Raw genomic sequence first — 26336 nt, 5'->3', positions numbered from 1 at the left:
CTGGGAAATGTAGTACCAGAGAAACAGAAAGGGAAAACAGGTGTTGAGTGACTGCTACATGGTAACTGGTCCGAATATTTCTCATATGAGTTAAAGAAAACACTCAAAATATCCAGCTTCAAAACCAGAAGTAACCTTGGTCTTCTTGATTCTCTTATCCAATATTACTAAATCCTAGCTTTACTCTAACTTCCCTCAAATTGATCGCTGTCGACCCTGTTCTTCCCAGTAAAGCCACTAGTCCTCCTAGATGAGATAAAAGTCCACCCATGACATTTGCACTAACAGTTCTACATCTGTAAGACTTCTGAGTTCAGTCAGTTCAAAATCCGAAATCTGTATATATTCAAACTCATGAATGTTTTATTTGTAATTATAGTGAATCAAGAGAGAGGTATAGTATAGTGGTTAAAAGCATTGGCTCTTAGTTCCCAGTAATGGAAGTATAAATGTCTTTATAAGAAGAAAAAAGTTCAATCTCACTTAAAAGTGAGATGGAAATTTCATAGTAAACAGACTAATACTTCTGAAAACTACCCAGGTCATCCAAAGCAAGAAAACCCAAGATTTTGTCACAGCCATGAGGAACCAAAGGAGACATGATTACTAAATGTAATGTGATATCCTGGGTAGGATCTTGAAACAGAAAAAGGGCATTATGTAAAAACTAAGAAATTGTGATAAATAATGCACTTTAGTTAATAAGAGTTATTAGCTGTGATGAATGCACCAGTTATGTAAGATGTTAATACTAAGGTAAACTGGATGGAAGTATATAGTACTACGCATTATGCAAATTTTCTGTAGCTCTCAAAAACAAAGATAAAGTTTGAATTTTTTAAAGATTTATTTATTTGCTAGGCAGAGCTACACACACACACACACACACAGAGAGAGAGAGAGAGAGAGAAGTAGAGAGAACAGATCTTCCATCCACTGGTTCATTCTCCAAATGGCTGCAACTACAGGGGCTGGGTCAGGCCAAAGCCAGCAGCCAGGAGCTGCATCTGGGTCTCTTGTGTGGATGCATGGGCACAAAGACTTGGGCTATCCTTTACTGCTGTCCCAGGCACATTAGCAGGGAGCTAGATCAGAGGTGGAACAGCCGGGACTCAAACTGGCACCAGTATGGGTCTGCCAGCATCGCAGGCAGAGCTTATCCTGCTACACCACAGCACCAGCCTCAAATAAAGTTTAAATTTTAAAAGTACACTAAAATAAGACTTTTCACTTACCAGACTGTGAAAGATACAAAAGTTAGATAGTCTGCTTATTTGTGGAGATTGTGGAGAACAGGCACTCTCAATACATTGCTGGTTGGAACATAACCTGGTAAAACCACTGTGGAGGACAATTTTAGTTCACTACTGAAATCATATATGAATGTTCCCTTTAAAGTAGCAATTCAGTATCCATGAATACTATCCTCAGTACCTCATATACATTACCATTCATTGCAACATTTTTATAACAAAATATTGGAAAATAATACTCAAGAATATGTTACACAGCAGTTACAAATATTACAAAGTTCTCTATGGACTGCTATTGAAAATCTCCAAAATATATTTGGTGCAATAGCAATTTCCAGATAATGTGTATAGTATACTTCTATTTGTGTATCAAAAGGGAGAATGCTTTAAGATTTATTAATTTATTTCAAAGTCAGAGTTACAGATCGAGAGGGAGAGGGGGAATATTTGTTTGTCCACACACGAAATATCTCTAGAACATACAATGGTAAGTGAATGCCTCTAGGAAGGGAAACTGGATGGCTAAAGGACAAAGGCAGGAAGAACTGTTCACTGTGTATCTTTTTTGTGCCCTCTGAATTTCGAACCACATGACTATATTACCTACTGAATTATTTCATAATTTAAAAAAATCTGATATCACAACAAGCCAAAAAACAAAACAAAACAAAAGTGTAGGTTAGGTGGATGGGAGAATCACATTGCTTGGATTCGAATCTCAGTTCTTTTTTTTTTTTTTTTTTTTTAAGATTATTTATTTGAGAGGCAGAGTTACAGATAGAAAGAAGGACAGGCAGATAGAGAAGTCTTTCGTCTGCTGGTTCACTCCCCAAATGGCTGCAATGGCTGGAGTTGCACTGATCCAAAGCCAGGAGCCAGGGGCTTCTTCTAGGTTTACCACGTTTGTACAGGGACTCAAGCATTTGGGCCATCTTCCACTACTTTCCCAGGCCATTAGCAGAGAGCTGGATCAGAAGAGGTGCAGCTAGGACTCAAACAGGTGCCCATATGGGATGCCGGTGCTGCAGGCAGAGGCTTAGCCTACTATGCCACAGCTCTCGCCGCAGTTTAAAGTTATCAACAATACAGCATGGTAGGGTTTGGAGGCCATCTAGACTTGACTTTTTGCTCTGGCACGTTACTAGACTATGTGTGCTATTAAGTTTCTTTAACTGATCTAGGTTGGCTGCCTAATCTTTAAAATGAGGAGACTACATCCGATAAACAGGGTGACTATACATAAATATGGTTTTAAATTTAAAAGGTGTCCATCTATGAGTAAATATGCCAAAGATATTCAGTAAGTTCAGGCTTACTCAAATTGATTTGTACTGCCATTCTCAAGTTAGAAGAAAAAGATCAAAGAGCAGCTCTTGGAAAACATTGTGTCCTATCCGAGAACTTCTAGCAGATTGAAAATATCATGGTAGGGGCCAGCGCTATGGCGCAGCGGGTTAAAGCCCCAGCCTGCAGTGCCAACACCCCATATGGGCGCCAGTTTGTGTCCTGGCTGCTCCTTTTCTGATTCAGCTCTCTGCTATGGCTTGGGAAAGCAGTGGAAGATGGCCCAAGTGCTTGAGTCCCTGCATCTGCGTGGGAGACCCGGAAGAAGCTCCGGGCTCCTGGCTTAGGATCAGCTCAGCTCTGGCCATTGTGGTTATTTGGGGAGTGAACCAATGGAATGGAAGACCTCTCTCTCTCTCTCTCTCTCTCTCTCTCTGACTCTACCCCTCTCTCTTTAACTTTTTCAAATAAACAAAATAAATCTTAAAAAAAGAAAATATCATGGTAAATATTACCCAAAATCTGTCATATGCAAATAGCTGTGCTCTTGAAACATAAAAGTGAATGCAGACATAACATGCACCACTTTGTCACTTTGGCACAGAACACAGACTGAATGTAAGTATAAACAAAATCATAGCTTGCACCATAAGGTCAATCCTGTGTGGTGGTGGCAGGGGCTGAATTCTGCTGCTCAACCAAACTGTCCAATCAAAACATTTGTCAATAAGGAAATGGAAAGGCATACCAAAGTTGTTAATATGTTTGTCCTCTGGAAGGTAAAGCATGGAACAAATATTACACCAACCATCACACCAAACTTGTACAGAACTCCTAATAAAACATAGTCTATTGCTATGGAAGTGATACATACTGAGTATGGTAACTGGAAAGCAAGGTCATAAGTATTCTGGGGCTAGCACTGTGGCACAGTGGGTAAAAACACCGCCTGCAGTGCCAGCATCCCATATGTGGGCCAGTTCAAGTCCCGGCTGCTCCTCTTCTGATCGAGCTCTCTCCTATAGCCTGGGAAAGCAGTAGAAGATGGCCCAAGTCCTTGGGCCCCTGCACCTGTGTGGAGACCGGGAAGAAGCTCCTGGCTTTGGATCATTGCAACTCTGGCTGTTGTGGCCATCTGGGGAGTGAACCAGCAGATGGAAGACCTTTCTTTCTGTCTCTCTGCCTTTGCCTCTGCCTCTTTGTAACTCTGACTTTCAAATAAATAAATAAATATTTTTAAAAAGAAGTATTTTATGTTTTTGCACAACTGTAGCAAGCCTTGGTGTTAGGCACCAAGGCACATTTCAGAAAATTGCACTAGAAGAAAAAGTACGCTATTCCTAGCTTTTCCAAACTTATTAACTTTGTAACAATAGCTATTGCATTTCCCACTGTATTCTTCCCCCCACCTCAAGAGGAAATCAGATCATGTATTAAAAGCTTTGGGATCTCAAGATGTTATTCATGAGCAGCGATCTTACCATGAAGTAATTTTACAATTTTATCCCTAAAAGAATTTATGACAAACTGAAAAATATGTCTCATTTGTCTTTTTGACAATTTAACAAGGTTAGTTTAATTAAGCAAGAAGCTTCTCCAAAAGAAGTTTCTCCTTAATATAGACACATTTTCAAGGTTTGTCCTTTTTAGGTGCTTGGTTTGCAGCGCACTTGTGATGAATACATTATGAAGCAATTATAATTCCAAGATATGGAAGAAGTTGTCAAAACCAAAAATCTTCTCTTGAATCGACTCGTCATCTAATATTAAGAGTAAACAACTGTGCATGTCTTTCAAATTTCCCAAATGAGAAGGCTTAAGTGCTGTTACAGAGAGAATAAATATAGCATCTTTTCCAAAGGATAAAAAAAATAAGCACTGAGAAATGTCAACATTACAAATTTAAGAATTCTATTTCAGCCACTTAGCTGGTTAACAATGGTTAGGAGGACTTAACACTCCAGTACCTAACCTAAATATTGCCTTGTAACTACTGGCAAAATAGGTTATTTTTAATCTTTTTAATTAATATTTTTTCAACAATGCCATGTCTTAAAGACACATGTTAGAACCAGAGTCAGAAATAACTTTACGGATGATTTAGTTCAAGGCTCCAGATTCTAGATAATATATTGAGACCTCCTAGTAAATCTTAATCCAGAAGCTGCCTGCCATCCTGTAGCACCTGCTATGTACTCAACAAAATACTGGAACGCCCAGGGAAGACAGTGTAACAGTAAGGTAGTACAAGCAGTACTAAAGCCTTTTCTCTTTATTTTACTTAGGAATCTCAAAAGTTCAGTGAAATGAAAAGTAGTTTTCTACTCATAAAACAGTTGGAACAACTCTAATATTGTCTTTCATTTTATAGACAAAAGATAATGCCCAAGAGGAAATTATTTGTCCAGTTAATTAGGCAGGCACAAGCTTAGAACTAGTATATCCTCTAAAAACACTATACTCTCTTCGCTCATTGTGGAACATAATTTATACTACAGGTTACTCTACAAGATTTGACCCTCCAAAACACTGGGAAAAATGTCTTTAGAGTATAACAATAATAATACTCAACTTGAGGGCAGGCATTTGGCACAGTAGTTAAAACATTGCCCAGGGCAACCATATCCCATATTGAAGTGCCTTTGTTTACAGTCCCAGCTCCATTTCAATTCCAGCTTCCTGCTAATGCACACGCTAGGGAGGCAGCAGGTGATGGCTCAAGTACTTGGGTCCCTGCCATCCATGAGGAAGACCCAGATGGTGTTCTGGGCTTCTGGCTTTGGCCTTACCGGGTATCCCCAGTTGTTGTAGACATTGGGGAGTGAACCATTGGATGGAAGATCTCTGTCTCTGGTTAGTTCTCTCTCTTTCTCCTTCCCTCTCTCGTTCTCTGTTTCTCTGCCTTTTAAATAAATCAAAATAAACAAGCAAAAATTTTTGAAAATATCAAACTTAAATATTAGAGCTTACTCAAGGTTATATTCAAAAGCTATGCTTACCTACAGAAACCATCCACAAGATTAAATGGTCTCTGGATTATTTTCATATTCTATAATTTTGAGTGGTTACAAAAACCCACCTGTTAAGAAGCTACTTTTCAGAAAAGTTTTGATAGGAGAAAGAGGACATGTACTTCTGATATTTTTTCACTCATAACTAATACTCATTTCAAATACTTTTTCGTTCTGTAGTGTATACCCCTCATGATGGTCATCTACAGTCAGTACAACAAAAATTCAGCTCAGTAACAATAAGCAAGTAAGGTCTAGTCACTTCAACACATTTAGGTGGTTTATTTTGGCTTTAATTTCATCATTTTGGAACAACACATCTGTGACTTAGGTAAAACAAGAAAATACAAGAGATCAGACTGTTTCAAAGTTAAGAACAAGGCTTTAAAAAAACAAATAAATGAACAATACACAAAAACCCAAAACTATAAATCACATGCTGAAACCAAGTAGAACACCAGGATATCAGCCCATCAAAAATAACTGAATTGCTCAAACCTAATTCAAATCCCGAATCTGCCATAACTTTTCTGCCTTTCACTGAGTTTCTTTTTTTAAAAAGATTTTATTTATTTGAAAGTCAGAGTTACAAAGAGAGAAGGAGAAGCAGAGAGAGAGAGAGAGAAGGGGGGTGCGTCTTTCATCTGCTTGTTCACTTCCCAATTGTTTGCGACAGCTGTAGCTGTGCCGATCCGAAGCCAGGAGCCAGGAGCTTCTTCCGGGTCTCCCACGTGGGTGCAGGGGCCCAAGGACTTGAGCCATCCTCTACTGCTTTCCCAGGCCACAGCAGAGAGCTGGATCGGAAGTGGAGCAGCCGGGACTCAAACCAGCACCTATATGGGATGCCAGCGCCACAGGTGGCGGCTTTACCTGCTACGCCACAGCGCTGGCCCCAGCCTTCACTGGCCCCAGCCTTCACTGAGTTTCTATTAACACACTTTATTTGATTCAAAACAAACTTCTTCGTATTGTCAAGACTGTTTTTATACAGATGGGAATTACTTATACCTCAAACTAGACAGTAAGTTTCTTTCAGGAGATAGAGTTTACAGTAACTAGCATTATGCATTTGGTGTAACACACAGTAAAGATTACTGGCACATACTATTTGGAAAACATCTCTCTACAATTCAGTTAAAGTGAGAAGGAAGATGTGTATTCATGGTGTGATGTGGAACTGAGGCAAGTAAGACATAAATTACACATACAGGATTAACATCTAATAAGTTGCAGATTGGAAAAGGGGGCAAATACGGCTTTGATTTATTAAAGCAAAACTACAGTGTAATTCTCAACAGCACAATATTTAACTGAAATATAAAACACAGTACATTTCACTGCAATAAAAGATTAAATAGTAGCTGTAAATACTACTCTATTTGACATAAGTAGAATTAATAGTTAACAAATAATCCAAAAACATGCTGAAGATATCATTCAGTCAAAGTTAATCTTGATATTGCATTTCTACTGCTTGTCATGACAATACTTGAAGATCCATGTTATCTTTTCTATCCTCCTCTGCATTGTTCCTATGGGGGGAAAGTCACACAGTCATTATTCTGAGGTCAAAATATTCCAGGAACATAATAACTTACATTCTCACTTCAACATAGAATGCATAAAAATGTATATATCAATTGTAATAGTTTTAAGTTTTAGAAAAAAATCATCTATTTGGTTGGAAATTATGAAAACAATGGACAAGACTATTGTTGCCTACTCTCTAGCATTTAGGCAACAACAGTCTACTTGACATTTATGTTTTATTAGAGAGAAGTATTAACTGCTTTTTAAAACTCATTACATCCTAATAGAGTGGTCATTAAATTGAGGGTATAGACTTTGGTGGGTCTTGGCTACCTACAAGCAAATGAGTAAAAACTGTGTATATTTACATTTCTGTTCCTTTTAAATGACTTATTTAACTTGGTGGTTCTTAAATTTGTTCAGGGCAGAGCACCATAAAATGCCATTTTTTATAAAACTGGCATTTATAAAAATGCCATTTTTTATAAAAATGGGTGATATCTCATTGTGGTTTTTTATTCTCATTTCCCTTATGATTAGTGATAAATTTTTCATGCACTTGTTGGCCATTTGCCTATCTTCTCTTGAGAAACATGTGTCAATTATGCTAGTAAAAATAAGTTGTTGGACCGGCGCCGTGGCTCAATAGGCTAATCCTCCACCTTGCAGTGCTGGCACACCGGGTTCTAGTCCTGGTCGGGGTGCTGGATTCTGTCCCGGTTGCCTCTCTTCCAGGCCAGCTCTCTGCTATGGCCTGGGAGTGCAGTGGAGGATGGCCCAAGTGCTTGGGCCCTGCACCCGCATGGGAGACCAGGAGAAGCACCTGGCTCCTGCCTTTGGATCAGCGCGGTGCGCCAGCCGCGGCGGCCATTGGAGGGTGAACCAACGGCAAAAGGAAGACCTTTCTCTCTGTCTCTCTCTCTCACTGTCCACTCTGCCTGTGAAAAAAAAAATTTGTTGAAGTAAGCATCATAATCTAAGTCTACTGCTATGCAAAAATAAACTTGGCCATTTATTTTAGTGTTCATTAATGCTTACAAGTGGATAGGCAATAACTGGTATTCAAAAAGAAAGCAAAACTTTATGAGAAAAATTTGAAATTAAACAATGTATGTTAATTTTTAGTCAGTTGGAAAAACCCTAATGTTACTCAGTTTATATAATATAATACCTCATCCTAACGTAACATATTGACATTCTATAAGATCATGCTTTACACATAAATTATTTAAATGATGGTTGTCTACTAAAAGGCTAGGAAAAAAGTGTGTGTTAGGCCTGGCAAAATAAATCTCCTTTTTGTTATAATAACTAACTGCAGGGTGCTATTTTCCCCCTAAATAACATTTTTTATTGTGACAGAAGCACAAATGAGTACTACAACAAACCATTATCTTGAGACGAGAAGTGTCAAAATAAGCACAATTTACAAATTTACTGATTGATACATAGCAAATACAAAGGAGTGCATTTATAACAATTTTTTAAAAATCAATAAAACATTGAGAAAAGTCAGCATTATTAAGTATCTTATAATAAACATTTTATCATGTATTCTAGTTGAATTCCCAGGACTCTTTCTGTATTAACATACTTTAAAATTTTTAGGACTGTCACTCCTTAAGGGCAAAATTGTTCCTAGAGCATTTACTACCCAGAATTCTGGTCCTATGATAAGTATCAGTGATTGGTTCCTGCCAATGTATTAAATTATATATCATACTAGAAGTAAATACTACTAGTAGTTTAATGTTGGGAGAAAAATGACATACATTTTTGACCTTATTAAAAATAATTGTACTGAGCAATATCAAAGTAAAAGTTCCATTTGTAGTGCCATGAAAAAGAATTTAAGCACAATGAAAAATAAACTTAACAAATGAAGCATAAAACCTATACACTAAAAACTACAAAATATTGCTAGAAGAAACTAAAGGATACTTAAATAAATGGAGAATATATCTATGTCCATGGATTGAAAGATTCAGTGTTGTTAAGATAGAAATTCTCTACAAATTATTCTACATATCCAATGTAATCCCTATGGAAATCCCAGCAGACTGTTTTTATTGAAACAGATAAACTTACTTTAAAATTTATATGGATAGTGCTGCAATAAACATGAGACAGCAGATGTTTCTTTGACAGAGTGATTTCATTTCCCTTGGATATATACCCAGTAGTGGGATTGCTGGATCATATGTTAGTTCTATTTTTAATTTTGTGAGGAACTTCCATACTGTTTTTTCCATGATGGCTGTACTAAGTTACATTTCTACCAACAGTGTGCAAGGGTTCCCTTTTCTTCACATCCTTGTTAATACTTATTATTTTTTGTCTTTAGGAGAGTAGGGGTGATATCTCATTGTGGTTTTTTATTCTCATTTCCCTTATGATTAGTGATAAATTTTTCATGCACCTGTTGGCCATTTGCCTATCTTCTCTTGAGAAACATCTGTCAAGATCTATTGCTCATTTTTTACTTGCAGCACTAATCATAATAGGCAAGAAATAGAAATAACCTAAATGTCTACCAATTGATGAATGGATAAGTGCATATACACAAGCAAATATTATTCATCCATAAAAAGGATGAAATCTTATAATTTGCAACAACATGAATAGAACTGGAAATCATTATGTTAAGTGAAATAACCAAGCACAGAAAGACAAGTACCCCGTGATCTCACTCATATATGAAGTCTAAAAAATTTGATCTCATAGAAGTTAGAGTGGTGGTGACCGGAAGCCATGGAGAGTAGGGGGAAGGGAAAGATGGGGAAAGGTTGAATGAAGAGTATTAAGTTATAGCTGAACAGGAGTAAAAGGTTCTGGTGTGCTATTGCACAGCAAGGTGAATATATATTGATAATGTACTGTATTCCTCTAAAAAAAAAAAACTAGAAGAAAGGATTTGGAATGTTTCCACCATAAAGAAATGTTTCCAAGATTGGAAATTATATAACATATATATGTATCAAAACCTCACTTGGTACCCCATAAACATATACATTTTATGTATCAGTTACAAAACCATGCATGCAATTAAAAATTCTTGGTTCCAAGGGAAACTTATTTTTTATTTAAAAATTATATGGAAGGGCCAGCCCTGTGGCGTAGTAGGCTGAAACTCCTCCTGCAGCACCGGCATCCCATATGAGTGTCAGTTAACTTTCCAACTGGCTGCAACAGCCAGAGCTGTACCGATGCGAATCCAGGAGCCAGGAGCTTCCTCTGGGTCTCCTACATGGGTGCAGGGGCCCAAGGATTTGGGCCATCTTCTACTGCCCTTCTAGGCCACAGCAGAGAGCTGGATTGGAAGTGGAGCAGCTGGGACTCGAATCCAGCGCCCATATGATCCAGTCATTCCACTCCTGGGAATTTACTCAAGGGAAATGAAATCAGCATATGAAAGAATTATCTATACCACCATGTTTATTGCAGCTCAATTCACAATAGCTAAGATATGGAATCAGCCCAAATGTCCATCAACTGAATACTGGATAAACAAATTTTGGGATATATACTCCATGAAATACTACAGAGTGGTAAAAAAAAAAATCCTGTTGTTTTCAACAAAATAGATGAAATTGGAAAACACACAGTGAAATAAGCCAGTCTCAAAAGGATAAATAACATATATTCTCCCTGATTACTGATAACTAATAGAATACCTCATAGGTGATCTATAGAAGTGAAATTAACATTTCGAGATGCAATGATTTTGAACAGTCCTTGTCTGGACATTTGAGGAACAGTTTTTTTTTTCATACAATTTGTTGAACTCTTTATTGATTTCACTGTATGTGTATAAAGTTAATTGAAAATAGATCTTAGTAAAAAATAAGAAGGAATAGGAGAGTGAGGAGAAAGAGGAGTGGGATTGTGGATGGAAGGGTGGGTACAGTAGGAAGAATCACTATATTTCTAAAGTTGTATTTATCAAAAGCATGAAGTTTATATTCCTTAAATAAAAGGTTTCTAGGAAAAAGAAAAGAAAAACAATTGGGGCAGTAGGAGAAAAATGAATCCTGATGGAAAAGTGGTCAAAAGATATAAATAAGAAACTTAGAAAATGACTTACGGGCCTGGTGCTGTGGTGTAGCAGGCGAGGCCACTGCCTGCAGTACTAGCATCCCATGTGGTCACAGGTTCGAGTCCCAGATGCTCCACTTCTGATCTAGCTTCCTGCTAATGTGCCTGGGAAAGCAGTGGAGGATGGCCCAAGTCCTTGGGCCCCTGCACCCACATGGGAGGCCTGGAAGAAGCCCCTGTCTTTAGATCTACCCAGTTCTGGCTGTTGTGGCCATTTGGGGAGTGAACCAATGGATGGAATATCTCTCTCTCTATCTCTCTGCAACTCTGCCTTTCAAATAAATAAATATTTAAAACTGACTTAAATATTTTTATAAACATTTTTAAAAAGATTTTACTTATTTATTTGAAAGGCAGAGGCAGGGAGAGAGAGAGAGAAAGAGAGAGAGAGAGAGAGAGAGAGAGATCTTCCATCCACTGGTTCACTCCCCAAATGGCTGCAACGGCCGGAGCTGGGCTGATCCAAAGCCAGGAGACAGGAGCTTATTTTGGGTCTCCCAGGTGGATACAGGGGCCCAAGCACTTGGGCCATCTTCTACTGCTTTCTCAGGCCACCGCAGAGAGCTGGATCGGATGTGGAGCAGCCAGGACATTAACCGGTGCCCATATGGGATGTCAACATTGCAGGCAGCAGCTTTATCGATCACACCACAGCACCAGCACAGGTTTATAAACTTTTTTGAAAATACTAAACCTCCTCAGTAACCAGAAGAATGTAGATTAAACCAGAGAAATACTATATTCACCTATAAGTCTTGGCAAGGAATGATGATAATGGTGATGATGATGACAGGAGCAGTAATATTGGAAAGAGCACAGAAAATGGGCACCCTAATGAAATTCTGGTGAAAATTAAAATGTGTACAACTTCCCTGGAAGGAAATATATATCAAAAGACTTTAAAACAGACAATATTCCTGATTTAACATTTTAACTTCAAAGAATTTTATTTATGTCCAGTAATCATGGATGTTCCTTAGAATTTACCTACAGCTAGGATACTATAGCACAATTAAAAACAGCAGAAAAGTTGAAAACATTAGCCAATACCTAACAATGGGCTTGGTTTTTTATTTTTATTTATTTATTTATTTATTTATTTATTTATTTTTTGACAGGCAGAGTGGACAGTGAGAGAGAGAGACAGAGAGAAAGGTCTTCCTTTGCCGTTGGTTCACCCTCCAATGGCCGCCGCGGCCGGCGCGCTGCGGCCGGCGCACCGCGCTGATCCGATGGCAGGAGCCAGGAGCCAGGTGCTTTTCCTGGTCTCCCATGGGGTGCAGGGCCCAAGCACCTGGGCCATCCTCCAGTGCACTCCCTGGCCACAGCAGAGAGCTGGCCTGGAAGAGGGGCAACCGGGACAGAATCTGGCGCCCCAACCGGGACTAGAACCCGGTGTGCCGGCGCCGCTAGGCGGAGGATTAGCCTAGTGAGCCGCGGCGCCGGCCCAATGGGCTTAGTTTTAAAAAACTATGGCATATCCATATAATGGACTACTTGGCACCCATTAAAATGCAGCCTTTTAATAACATGAAAAAGGTTTGAATGCATATGTGCTTTAGCTTTGTATTTCTCTTCTCAACCAAAAGCTGAATGCAGTATGGTGTGCACATATCAGAAGACAAATAAATTAAAAATGTATACTGGATCCAAAGTTCATGCCAGGCATTGCTAAATTCTGAAGATACAGAAATAATTAAGAATGTCTATTTAGAAGTTCAAACTCAAATAACAGATGTAAACAGATAACTGCAATATTGTATGATAAATACTGATGATATAGCATGTAGAACACAGCATAAATACAAATAAGGGATCAACAACTATTAGAATGATGAGTCAAGGCGTCTTCAATATGCTGGTTTACTCCCCAACTGGCCGCAACTACTGGAGCTGCGCCGATCCAAAGCCAGGAGCCAGGAGCTTCCTCCAGGTCTCCCACGCAGGTGCAAGGGCCCAAGGACTTGGGCCATCTTCCACTGCTTTCCCAGGCCATAGCAGAGAGTTGGGTTAGAAGTGGAGCAGTCGGGAATCAAACCAGTGCCCATATGGGATGCTGGCACTGCAGGCAGCAGCTTTACCTGCTATGCCACAGCACCGGCCCCAATAAGTTCTTGCAAAATAAAAATTATAGCAGAAAGCAAAGGTCAATAGAAAGACTGGAATTAAAAGTTGAGAACATATTCTAAAGAATTTACTAAAAATCTAGAGATGATAGGAGAGAAAAGGTGTTTAGATCATTACAGAGAATCAAACATTAGAATAACAGGATTTCCAGAAAGAATAATTACATCGGGAAGGAAGTTAGCAGAAACCTAATTCAAGAAAACAGTCCTAAGCTGAAAGAAATATTTTCTTTATTCACTAATACAAGACTTAGTGGATGAAACAGACTCACAATATAAGCACATCATTTGAAATATTAGTATTCTGTGGAAGACACTAATACCTTTCCATAGAAAAAAGTGAAGAGATTCCACAAAGATTCAGGACTCATATGGCCTTCAAAGTTAGTAAATACTAGAATACTTCCCAAAGTTCAATGGACAATTATTTCTAAGATGGAATTAAATACCTAATATTATCAATTAAGTGTGAGGGAAGAATATATCTTTTCAAGCATACAGGAACTCAAAAACTTACTTCCCATGCACTCTGTAATTCTCTCTCGAAACTGGGAATATGTACTATATCAGAAAAAAATGAATAAACCATGAAACAAGTGGCAAAAGTTAAGAGCCACAAAACTGGAGAGTCAATGGAGAAGCAAATACAAGAATGTTGTAGAACAAAAAACCTAGCTGAATGGCAGGGCAAAACAAATCCAGATGGTAGAACAGAGATTAGAGGACTCTGGGAGAGATAAATTCAAAAAGATGAAATTGATATAACCTGTTGAAATCCCTGCTTAGTATATACTAAGTTGATCTTCAATATATGAAGGTAATTGAAAATGAAACGTGATGAAGGGCAGGATGGGAGAGGGAGTGGGTGAGGGGAGGGCCACGGGAGGGAAGGAGGTCGGGGGGGGGGGGGAAGCCACAACAATACAAAAGATGCATATTATATTCTACTTAAAACTATTGGTTGAACTCTGCAATTAATACACAATTACTCTTAGGTGTTTAATTAATGCTATAACTAGTACTCAAATAGTATTTTACACTTTGTGTTTCTGTGTGGGAGCAAAATGTGGAAATCTTTACTTAACATACGCTAACATTGATCTTCTGTATATAAAAATAATTAAAAATTAATCATGATGTGAAGGGGAAGGGGAGAGGGAGTCGGAGAGGGGAGCGTTGTGGGTGGGAGGGAAGATACAGGAGGGAGGAGGCTATTGTGGTCCATAAGCTGTACTTTGGAAATTTATGCTCATTAAATAAAAAAAAAAGAAATTGATATAAATTAAAAGCATGGAATTGGTGAATGAAGTACTGGTAAGTATGTAGAAAACTAAACAAATGAGGAAATAAAATTCAAAGAAAAACAACAACTTGTAAAAGAAAGACATAATATGATATGCTACATGGTAAGAACATGAACAATATTTATATAATCATAATTCAAGTATTAAATATTGACTTGTGAAATTTACTTATTTATTTATTTGTTCTTAGCTATTTTAGATGTCTTTTGCAATTTTTTTTTATTTTTTTACTACAGCAAAATATATTCTGTGGTGGAGGCCTTTGACTTTTTTTTTAATTTATTTTTTATTTATTTGAAAGGCAGAGTTACTGAGAGAGGAAGAAGAAGAAACAGAGTGAAAGAAAGATCTTCTATCCACTGGTTCACTCCTCAAATGGCCACAATGGTTGGGGTCAGGATCCTGGAGCTTCTTCCGGGTCTCCCATGCAGGTGCAGATGCGCAAGGACATGGGCCATCTTTTGCTGCTTTCCCAGGCACATTGGCAAGGAGCTGGATTGGAAATGAAGCAGCTGGGTCTTGAACCAGTGCCCGTATGGGGTACCAATGCTGCAGGCAGTGGCTTAACCAACTGTGTCACAGGGCCAGCTCCTAAAATTTATGTTATACATATGGGGGAAGATGAGGAAAATGTGTGTGTACGTGTGTGTGTGTTTGTATTCATGTGCACGTGTATCACATACACCCATATATATGGTGTAAGAAATTAAACCTTCAACTCCCATTTTGGAAAGTTAGTAGAGAAGGCCTAATATGGAAAACTAATATGTAAAAGTATACATGACATTTACACATATAAACAGTTAAAAAACAGCTACAATAATTGTAAGTGATTACATTTGGGGAGTAGGAAATTGGGTGGACAAGGAGCTAATATTTTTCATAAACCTTGAAAAGTTATTCTACTTTCAAGGTCAGAGATGCAGAAGGTCTGAAGTAGGAATGTGGCAATGTGAATCTACTAAGAAGGGATTCACTGGGGACGGGTGCTGTGGCACAGTGGGTTAAAGCCCTGGCCTGAAGTGCCGGCATCCTATATGGGCACTGGTTCTAGTCCCGGCTGTTCCTCTTCCAATCCAGTTCTCTGCTGTGGCCTGGGATAGTAATAGAAAATGGCTTAAGTGCTTGGGCCCCTGTACCCGCATGGGAAACCTAGAAGAAGCTCTGGGCTCCTGGCTTTGGATCGGCGTGGCTCCAGCTGTTGCAACCATCTGGGGAGTGAACCAGTGGATGGGAGAGCTCTCTCTCTGTCTCTACCTCTCTCTGTACTGTGTTTCAAATAAATAAAATAAATATTTTAAAAAAAGGGATTCAAGAGCTATTTAAAAAGTGTGATCATCAATATTTATTGAAGAAGTAGAAAGAGCCTGCCTAAGATTCCTGAGTAAATAATAGTAATTATCAGTTAAGGAAAATAAAAGGAGTTACAGGTCCGAGAGGCTCAGGAGAGTCTGAAAATAGTGAGTTTAGTTTTTGATGAGTTTAATTTGAGATTCCTTTGGGATATCTATGTCTGTTGCAGATGTTTGTTAACATGGAACTTTATACTGGCTAGTAAAAGAACCATTAGTGAAATTGATAGTTAGAGATAAATGACAACTGGGGTTAAAAGATTACTGATTATCAGAAATTCCTTAAAAGAGAATAATATTAGGAACAAAGAGAGTTCTCAAATCAATAATCCATGTTCAGACAAAAAATGAAGAGCAAAATCCATACAAAGCAAGAAGGAAGGAAATAATAAAGATAAAGGCAAATATAAAAAAAAATTGTAAACAAAGTCACCATAGAGAAAATCAATGAAACAACTAATTCTTTGAAGGAAAAATCAATAAACCTCTAGCAAGATGAGAGAGGGAGAGAGAGTGAACAAATTACCAATATCAGAAAAGACACAGGTATAGGACAACAGATCCCATGGCCATTCAAAGGATAAAAAGGAAATACTATTAACAACTTCATACTTAAATACCTAGGCCAAAACAGTTTCACTGGAGAATTATACAAAACATTTACAGAATAATTAGTATCAGGACCAATGTTGTAGTGCAGCAGGTTAAGCTGCCACTTGCAATGCTGGCTTCCCACATCTAAGTGTTGGTTAGAGTCCCAACCGCTCCACTTCCAAGCTAGCTTCCTGCTAATTTGCCTGGGAAGGCAGCATAAGATAGCCAAGTATCTGGGCCCCTGCCACCCACACAGGAGATGGATGGAATTCCTGGCTCCCAGCTTCAGCCTGGTCCAGATCTGACTTTTGCAGATATTTGGGGAGTCAACAAGTAGACGGTAAGATCTCTTTCTCTTATTTTCTCTCTCGTTGTCTCTTTCTCTGACACTCTGCCTTTCAAATAAATAAATAAATAAATCTTTTATTAAAGAAAAAAATGAGTATCAATTCTTCACAGACTCTTCTAAAAAATAAGAGGCCAATTCTATCCTTTTAGGTCTGTGGTCCACTGGGAGCCTTGGATCTCCTGCAGTTTTGCAGAATACTGATAACTATGTACTCTAAAGTGGACTTCATTTAAAGAAACCTATGGATCATTAATGGGAAAAAAAACATGAAATAGCTTGTATGGTGGCATTCAAATGCTAGCACTATGGGAAAGCATCAAGTCCCAAATTTTTGAAGACCACGGCCTATCATCACTATGCAATCAAGATTTTAGTTTGAATAACCTCATCAAGACTTAGGTCCTCTTCAAAAGCTTTAGGTTTCATCTGCATTAAACTTCTCCATTGTACCCTCTGACAAAAATAAAAGCTTAAATAGACTGAAATCCACTAATATATATCCCTTACTCTGACTTCTTTTCAATTTCCTTGGCCTTTAGGGTCTTTCTTATTATGTTCCTTTAGACTGGAGTCAAAGAAACAGTGCTTTCTAATAAATACATGTTCTGTGGCTATAAATTTTCATGGGAAGAGAAGCATAAACTTAGCATAAGTTTTCAATTAAGTCTTCCATTATATCTTATATAAAGTAAAACCAGGAATAACACAGTGAGGATGAAGTAGTAAAAATATTTAAGGTTAGATTATACTTTCAAAAGCTATATAGTTTAGAGAAAAGGGTCCTAAACCTAGAATTTGGTGATTTTTATTTTACTCCACTTCCTACTAGCTTTATAACTTGGAAAAATCTCTTAACTTTTCTGAACCTCAACTTCATTATCTTCAGGGTAAATCTGATACTAGTTTCCCCGCCTACCTCACAGGGTTGTTGTGAGGATAAAATGAAACAATGTACATAAAAAGGACTTTAATATAAAATGTACAATGCAGGGCCCTGTTCATAGTTCCAAGTCATTCCCTAAGCTCTTTTGGGCCTAGTGATTATAGCACTTTGAAAGCATATACCAATGTCCAGGCTGGACACATGGTAACAAAAACTATGTTATTTTTTCCCCTCTGAGTAACTGGATACTATCATGGGCTATAAGGAGGCAGACTATAAATTTGCGTTGATAACGCTCTAAAGTTATGGATTACATATTAATGATTTGCAAAATTTGTCTTCTCAATTGTGACTTATAATTTTTTTTTTTTTATTTTTTGACAGGCAGAGTGGACAGTGAGAGAGAGAGACAGAGAGAAAGGTCTTCCTTTGCCGTTGGTTCACTCTCCAATGGCCGCCGCGGCCGGCGCGCTGCGGCCGGCGCACCGCGCTGATCCGATGGCAGGAGCCAGGAGCCAGGTGCTTTTCCTGGTCTCCCATGGGGTGCAGGGCCCAAGCACTTGGGCCATCCTCCACTGCACTCCCTGGCCACAGCAGAGGGCTGGCCTGGAAGAGGGGCAACCGGGACAGAATCCGGCGCCCCGACCGGGACTAGAACCCGGTGTGCCGGCGCCGCTAGGCGGAGGATTAGCCTACTGAGCCGCGGCGCCGGCTTATAATTTTTAAATGGAAAAACACAGAGCAGAACATTTTGCAGGGGCTGGCATTACAGCACAGTGGGTTAAACTGCTGCTTGCAATGCCAGCATCACATATCAGAGTGCTGGTTTGAGTCCTGGCTGCTCTATTTCCGATACAGCTCCCTGCTAATGTGCCCGGTAGAGTAGTGGAAGATAGTCCAAGTGCTTGGGCCACAGTCGGTGACCCAAGATGGAGTTCTAGGTTCCTGGGTTCAGTCTGGCCCAGCCCTGGCTGTCACTGCCTTTTGGGGAGTGAACCAGCAGGTGGAAAAATCTGTCTATTTCTCTTTCTGCCTCCCTCTCCCTCCATTACTCTGCATTTCAAATAAATGTTTTTTAAAGAACATTTGCAGTGCTTTCTACTTGGTAAGAGTCAATATTGTTTCTAAAGATTCATTTATTTATGTGAAAAGTCAGAGTTACAGAGAAAGAAAGAGAGAAATCTTCCATCTTTTGGTTCACTCCACAGATGGCTGCAATGGCCAGGGCTGAGCCAGGAGCTTCAGCTGGGTCTCCTACGTGGGTAGCAGGGGACCAAACACTTGGGCCATCTTCTACTGCTTTTCCTAGGCCATTAGCAGGGAGCTGTATCAGAAGTGAAACAGCCAGGACACCAACCAGCACCTATATGGGATGCTGGTGTTGCAGGTGGTGGCTTAACCTGCTGTGCCATGATGTTGGTCCCTGCTTTAGTATTATATATATATATGTGTGTGTGTAAATGGTCATTAAATAAAATGTATTTTTCCTGTAGGAATAAAATTATCCTTTTATAAAAAGCAGATGACAGCCGGCGCTGCAGCTCACTAGGCTAATCCTCCACCTTGAGATGCCGGCACACCGGGTTCTAGTCCCTGTCGGGGCGCCGGATTCTGTCCCGGTTGCCCCTCTTCCAGGCCAGCTCTCTGCTGTGGCCAGGGAGTGCACTGGAGGATGGCCTAAGTACTTGGGCCCTGCACCCCATGGGAGACCAGGATAAGTACCTGGCTCCTGCCATCGGATCAGCGCGGTGCGCCGGCCGCAGTGCACTGGCAGCGGTGGCCATTGGAGGGTAAACCAAGGGCAAAGGAAGACCTTTCTCTCTGTCTCTCTCTCTCACTGTCTACTCTGCCTGTCAAAAATAAAAAAAAATAAAAATAAAAAAAGCAGATGACAATAAAAAATAAAACTACAGACCAATAAATCTCATGAACACTTAAAAATTTCCATTTAGAGGCCAGTGTTGTAGCATAGTGGGTAAAAAGCCACTGGGACACCAGCATCCCATATTGGGGCTGGTTCATGTCTCGGATGTTCCACTTCTGATCCAGCTCCCTGCTAGTGTGCCTGGGAAACACAGTAAAGGATGGCTCAAGTCCATGGGCCCCTGCCACTCATGTGGGAGACCCGGATGAAGATCCTGGCTCCTGGCTTCAGCCTGGCCCTGCGTGGCCATTGCAGCCATCTGGGAGAATCGACCAGCAGATGAAGAATGTCTCTTCCTCTCTCTCTATAACTCTTTGAAATAAATACATATTTAACAAAAAAAGATTCTCCATAAATTTAAAATCCTCAATGTGTTAGCAAACAAAATCTAACAATGTATAAGAGAAATTATATATAAACCAGAAACAAGTATAACTTATGACATATATATAAAACTAACTCATCATGAAAATGTATCAGTATAATACACCATAACAAGGAGTTGAAGATGGAAAACCATATTATTCTATCAATTGATGCAGAAAAGAATTTGGCAAAATCCAGTACCCATTCCTGATGAAAAAAAAAAAAAAAAACCTGTCAGTAAATTAAGAACAGAGGGGAATTACCTCAACTTCACAAAGAGCATCTATAAAATTCCTATAGCCAACATCACACTTAAGGAAAAAGACTGAAGGCTGGTGTTGGCGCTGTGGTTTAGCAGGTAAAGCCACTGCCTGTAGTGCCAGCATCCCATATGGGCACTGGTTCAAGTCCTGGCTGCTCCACTTCCAGTCCAGCTCTCTACTGTGGCCTGGAAAAATAGTAGAGGATAGCCCAAGTCCTTGGGCTCTTGCACCTGCATGGGAGACCGGGAGGAAGCTCCTGGCTCCTGGCTTTATATTGGTGCAGCTCTGGCTGTTGTGGCCGTCTGGGGAGTGAACCAGCAGATGGAAGACCTCTCTTTCTCTCTCTCTGCCTCTGCCTCTGCCTCTCTCTAACTCTGCCTTTCAAATAAATAATATAAATTTAAAAAAAGACTGAAGGCTTTCCATGGAAGATCATGGGCAAAGCAAGGATGTCTGCTCTCATTATCTTTACTCAAAATAGTACTGGAAGTTCTAGCCAATGCAAAAAGGCAAGTCAAAAAAATATATGGCATGGAGAGTAGAAGGGAAGAAATACTATACCCATTTGTAGATCAAATAAATGCCTATGTATAAAATAATAAAAAAAATCCATGAAGAAAGACAGACAGACAGGCATTGTGGTTGTGGCTTTGTGGGTTAAGCTACTGGATGCTGGGCTGTCATCCCATTTGGCGACCTCTCTGTGTCCCAGCTACTCCATTTCTGATACAGCTCCCTGATAATTTATGTGGGAAAGCAGCAGATGACCCAAGTGCTTAGGCTACTGCCACCTATATGGGAGACCCAGATGAAGCTCCTGGCTTCACCCTGACCCAGTTCTGGCCATCACAGCTATTTGGGGACTGAACCAGTGGGTAGAAGATATCTCTCTCTCTCTCTCTCCCTACCTCCCTCTCTCTCTCTCCCCTCTCTCTGTACCTCTGCCTTTCAAATAATACAAAAAAGAAAGGTAGGCAAACCTAGAATTAAGAAATGAGTTTAGCAAGGTCTAAGGATATAGCATTGGCACACAAAAATTATGTCTTTATTAACAATGAAGATACAAAAACTAATACCATTTATAATCACTAGAAAGAAAATGAAATATTAAGGTATAAGCGCAACACATCCAGCATATTTACATGATATGGGTGATGAAAATTTCAAAATGCTGATGTAAGAACTAAAAGATTTAGATATACTTGGGGACATCTTATGTTAATGGAAGGGAAAGCTCAACATAGTAATATGGAAAAGAGAAAGCTCAACATAGCAACTCTCACCAAACTGATCTGCAGATTAAAGTCAAGCCCAATTAAATACAAGAAATTTTTTTACAGAAAGGCAGAGAAACTAAAATAACTAAAACAATCTTGACAAAGAAGAATAAAACAAGAGGACTCACTCTACCAGATATTAATGCTTACTATACCACTATAGTAATAAAGACAGTTACACATGGGTGGAAAGAAAGATATATAAATCCATGGAATTGATATCTCACAGCAAGATCCACACAAATACAACAAACTACTTTTTGACAAAGGTACAAAAGCAATTCAATTAAGGAAGGAAAGACTTTTTAACAAAAAAGTCTTGATCTAAACTCATATATTATACAAAAATTAAAACAAAATGGATCACAGCCTGAAATATAAAATGATGAAATCTACAGAAAGAAAAAAAGGGAAAAAAAACAACTTTGGGATATAGGAATAGGCAAAAAAGTTCTTAGACATGACATCAAAAGCAAAATCTATACAAAGAAACATTGATAAATGGAATTCATAAAAATTAAAAACTTCTGTTCTGTGAGCAACTTTGTTAAGAAAATGAATAGGGGCTGGTATAGTGGCATAATGGGCAAAGTCACCACCATTACATATGGGTGCCAGTTCTAGTCCTGGGTTCTCTGTTTCCTATCCAGCTCCCTGCTAGTGTACTTGAGAAATCAGCAGAGGATGCCCCAAAGTCCTTGGGTCCCTGCACCCATGTGGAGACTGGGAATAAGCTCCTGGCTCCTGGCTTCAGTCTGGCCCAGTCCTAGTTTCTGAGGCCATTTGGCAAGTAAACCAATGGATGGAAGATTGTTCTTTCTCTGTCTCTCCATCCCTCTTTCTAACTCTGCCTTTAAAATAAATAAATCTTTTTTTTTTCAAAAAAGGAAAATGAATAATCTCTGTCTTTCCCTCTCTTTCTCTGTAACTCATCTTTCAAATGTATAAATAAACAAATAAATCTTTTAAAAAAGAAAATGAATAGATAAGCTACAGGCTAGGAGAAAATATTTGCAAACAATATATGAGATTAATTCAAAAATTCATGGAAAATAGATGTTTATTTTGGTTCAAATAATTTTGAAAGCTATGTCTATCAAGCATCTTCCAAAGGTTCACAAGAATGCATATTATGAAAAAACTAGGTATGGATTTAAATTTTTGCTTTGTACCAAAATAAGCTTATGTTTTAATTTTGTTTTCCCCTGCATTTTGTGAAGTGCCTTCAAATCTGACAAAGGATTTGCATCTAGAATACATGAAAACCTCTTCAAATTCAACAGTGAAAATCAATCCAATTAGCAAATGAGCAAAAATCGTGGACAGACATTTCATTGAAGAGGATATACTGATGGCAAATAAGCACAGGAAAAGATGTTGAACATCAGTAGCTATCAGGGAAGTGAAAATTAAAACTGCAATGACATCACCACGCTAAATGACAGTGAGCACACAGATGAACTAGATCATTCATCTGTTATTGGTGGGCATGTAAAATGATACAGGCACGCTGGAAAACAGTGTGGCATTTTCTAAAGTAAACATGCAACTATCATATGACTCATCAACTGCCAACCTGGACATTTATCCTAGAGAGACAAAAATGTATGTTCACACAAGAACCTGTACAGAAGTGTTCACAGCCATTTCACTCACAATATCCAAAAACTGGAAACAGCCCCAGATGTCCTGCAACAGGTGACTAGTTAAACAAACCATGGTATACCCATACTGTAGAATACTATTCAATAATAAATGGAATTGAACTATTGATGCACAAAGCAACTCAGGTGAATCTCTGGGGAATTATGCTGAGTGGGGGAAAAAAGGAAGACGGTGTAAGGGGATGCGGTATTAGGGAGGTGAGTGTGATGGTAAAATGGAAACATTAAGCAAAATGTGATATAGAACAATTTTCTATCTTGATATGATAATAGATATTCAAACTTAAATACGATAAAAGTACAGAACACACATATACACGCACACTCCTGGGGAAGCCTAAATGAGATGGTTATATTGTATTATTTTCAGTATCCTAGTTGTGGTTCAGTAAGTTGTTAATACTAGGGAAAACTAGATGAAGAATAAGTAGGATTTTTTATATTACTTCTTACAACTACATGTAAACTTATAATTACTTCAATAAATATTTCAATTAAATAAGATCCAAACACAAGGTTTTTAATTTCCAACCTCTTCTACTAGAAGTACCAGTTCAGTAGGTACATAATATGACACCTAATTTATGCCAGACAATGGTTTCACCAACTCTGTTCTTACTGATTAACATGATATCATTTGTTGCTACTTGCTAAGCCAATCCCACATTTTAAGGTTTTAGTTATTGTAGAATCTACTTTCTGTAATTACTTAGGTTGGGCTGGTGTTTAAAAGCAACCTTGAATTCTTAGGAGTTTAATATAATTAAGGTTTATTTCTTGTTCAGAAAGGGAGGGAGGGGCAGAGAGAAGAGAGAACACTGTTCTTTCCTAAGGCTTGGCTACTTTTAAGAAAATATCCACTTTATTAAAATTAAAGTAACATTCTTAATAAGTATACTTGAATTTTTAGTGCTAATGATGCCTGATGGGAAGAAGAGTGTTTATAGAGATGTACAAAGCGCTCATCTCTGCCATGAGAATTCACATCCTCATCTTGCCACTAATACATCAAGGTGGTGATAAGACACTTTGCTTGTGCATAGCATCATCCTTTTAACAAAATTAATACAAAATACATTTCAAGGAAGAATATTAGGGGCCGGCGCTGTGGCGCAGCAGGTTAATGCCCTGGCCTGAAGCACCGGCACCCCATATGGGTGCCGGTTTGAGACCCGGCTGCTCCACTTCCCATCCAGCTCTCTGCTATGGCCTGGAAAAGCAATGGAAGATGGCCCAAGTCCTTGGGCCCCTGAACCCACGTGGGAGACCCAGAAGAAGCTTCTGGCTCCTGGTTTCAGATTCGTACAGCTCTGGCCGTTGCAGCCAATTGGGGAGTGAACCATCGGATGGAAGACTCTCTCTCTCTGCCTCTCCTCTCTCTGTGTAGCTCTGACTTTCAAATAAATAAATAAATCTTTTTAAAAAGGAAGACTCTTAAAAGAAAAGATAATAAAAGTATCCTGGGGATCAGTGTTGTAGCATAGCGGGTTAAGCCACCGCCTGCAACTCTAGCATCCCCTATGTGTGCCAGTTTGAGTCCCAGCTGCTCCACTTCCAATCCTTCTCCCTGCTGATGTGACTGGGAGAGCAGCAGATGGCTCAAGTGTTTGAATTCTGCCACCCATGTGGGAGACCTGGATGAAGCTCCTGGCTTTGGCCTGTCTCAACCCTGGCTGTTGTGGCCATTTATGGAATAAAACAGTGGGTGGGAGATCTTCCTTTCTCTTTGTCACTCTGCCTTACAAGTAAATAAATAAATAATTCTTTTAAAAAGTATCTTGGATTCTCAGAGGCAGGGGAACAAGGTAGTGAAATTATATATTAAGTGGTCTCTACTCCGTCATCCTACTGAATTATACTTATTATTCAAGTCTCATTTCAAATTCAATTTCTCTGAGGAAGCCAACTAAAGATTATGCTTTCTTCCTTCACCACTTCCCACCCCCTCACCTATTCAAGGCAGAGGTGCCAGTGATGTTTATATCTCCTATGCTGAGTAACACAGTGCCTTTGTATTTAGTGTCACAACTGCTCTATGGTTTCCACTTGCATCTAAAAGAACACCTTCCAATTATATAACACTCCAGTTTCCTAAATGCCTATATATGTTACCTTATTTCACTCACAGTACCCTGGAATGGAACAAATAATTAAAAACTCAAGATGGTTAAGTAATTTCCCATAGGCCAGAGCTAACAAAAATTGATACTAGGTCTTAGAGACTTCCACCTAACAGTGTTCTATTGTTATTATCATTACTATTATTATTATTATCACAGTACACCTGTTTGCCAAATGTTGTGACATTTTAAAATAAAAAGTACTATGCTGAGCTAGTAATTGGCACCATTTGTTGTCCCTTCAAATACTGAAGTGCTCAGAATGAGGTGAGCCTGTCTGAATCTCATCTGAGGAGGTTTAATTGGTGAAATCAGGTCATTTTGTTGATGAGGTAGCCATTAAGGGCCCCAAAATAGCATTATAGTAAGGTTCAAATGTATTTTTTTAATCACAAACAAAACAAAACTGCTTTGAAGAAAAATATTTCTCACAAACAATATAAATTCTGCTATCTGGGAGTGATTTAAGTTATGCTACATATAATTCATCTGGGGAGCCTCTCCAGCTTGAGGAAATTCACTTGGGCACAAAATGTACATAAGTAGGATTAGTGAGAAATCTAATTTTGTGGATATATTGAGTGTATTTCAAATCTGGATTTACATATAGAAAAGGAAGTTTGGGACGTAGAGCTCTGAGAATGTTAACCATCACATGCTCTTTCCTAACAGGAGCTGAAGACTTGCTTAATTCTAATCTTAGTACCCTAATCTAACCTACAAGAAGTTCTTTAGACTCAAGGGACAAAGATATGACAATGAATCCATCTTGCCTGTAAAGGAGAGCAGAGCTGAGCTAGAGGTTCATTAAATAATGGGAAGACATAAAATACCTTTCAATACACTGCAATGCAAAAAAGCAAGTGTCACTACTGAGTGTAAGGGACCCTAAAAATGAGCCTCACAAATGCGTCTTTGTGCTGCTCCACATCTCTGGCAGA

The 26336-nt window shown here is 38.9% G+C and overlaps 1 protein-coding gene across 5 annotated transcripts in view; it reads right to left on the bottom strand.

The window, feature by feature from the left end:
• Window positions 1-5810: 5810 nt before the first annotated feature.
• NUP62CL (nucleoporin 62 C-terminal like) overlaps window positions 5811-26336 on the bottom strand; it is a 109054-nt gene continuing 88528 nt past the window's right edge. For all 5 annotated transcript variants that reach the window (XM_008272850.5, XM_008272852.5, XM_089323956.1 and 2 more), the window contains one exon: window positions 5811-7080. In XM_008272850.5, coding sequence (XP_008271072.1) covers window positions 7060-7080 — 21 coding nt within the window. In that variant the 3' untranslated portion in view covers window positions 5811-7059. The remainder of the gene's footprint in view (window positions 7081-26336) is intronic.

Source organism: Oryctolagus cuniculus, chromosome X (genome assembly GCF_051225735.1).
Source record: "Oryctolagus cuniculus isolate XC-2025 breed Fujian yellow rabbit chromosome X, ASM5122573v1, whole genome shotgun sequence".
In the NCBI taxonomy this organism is placed as follows: Eukaryota; Metazoa; Chordata; class Mammalia; order Lagomorpha; family Leporidae; genus Oryctolagus; species Oryctolagus cuniculus.
This window is presented reverse-complemented; position numbering and strand designations above follow the sequence as displayed.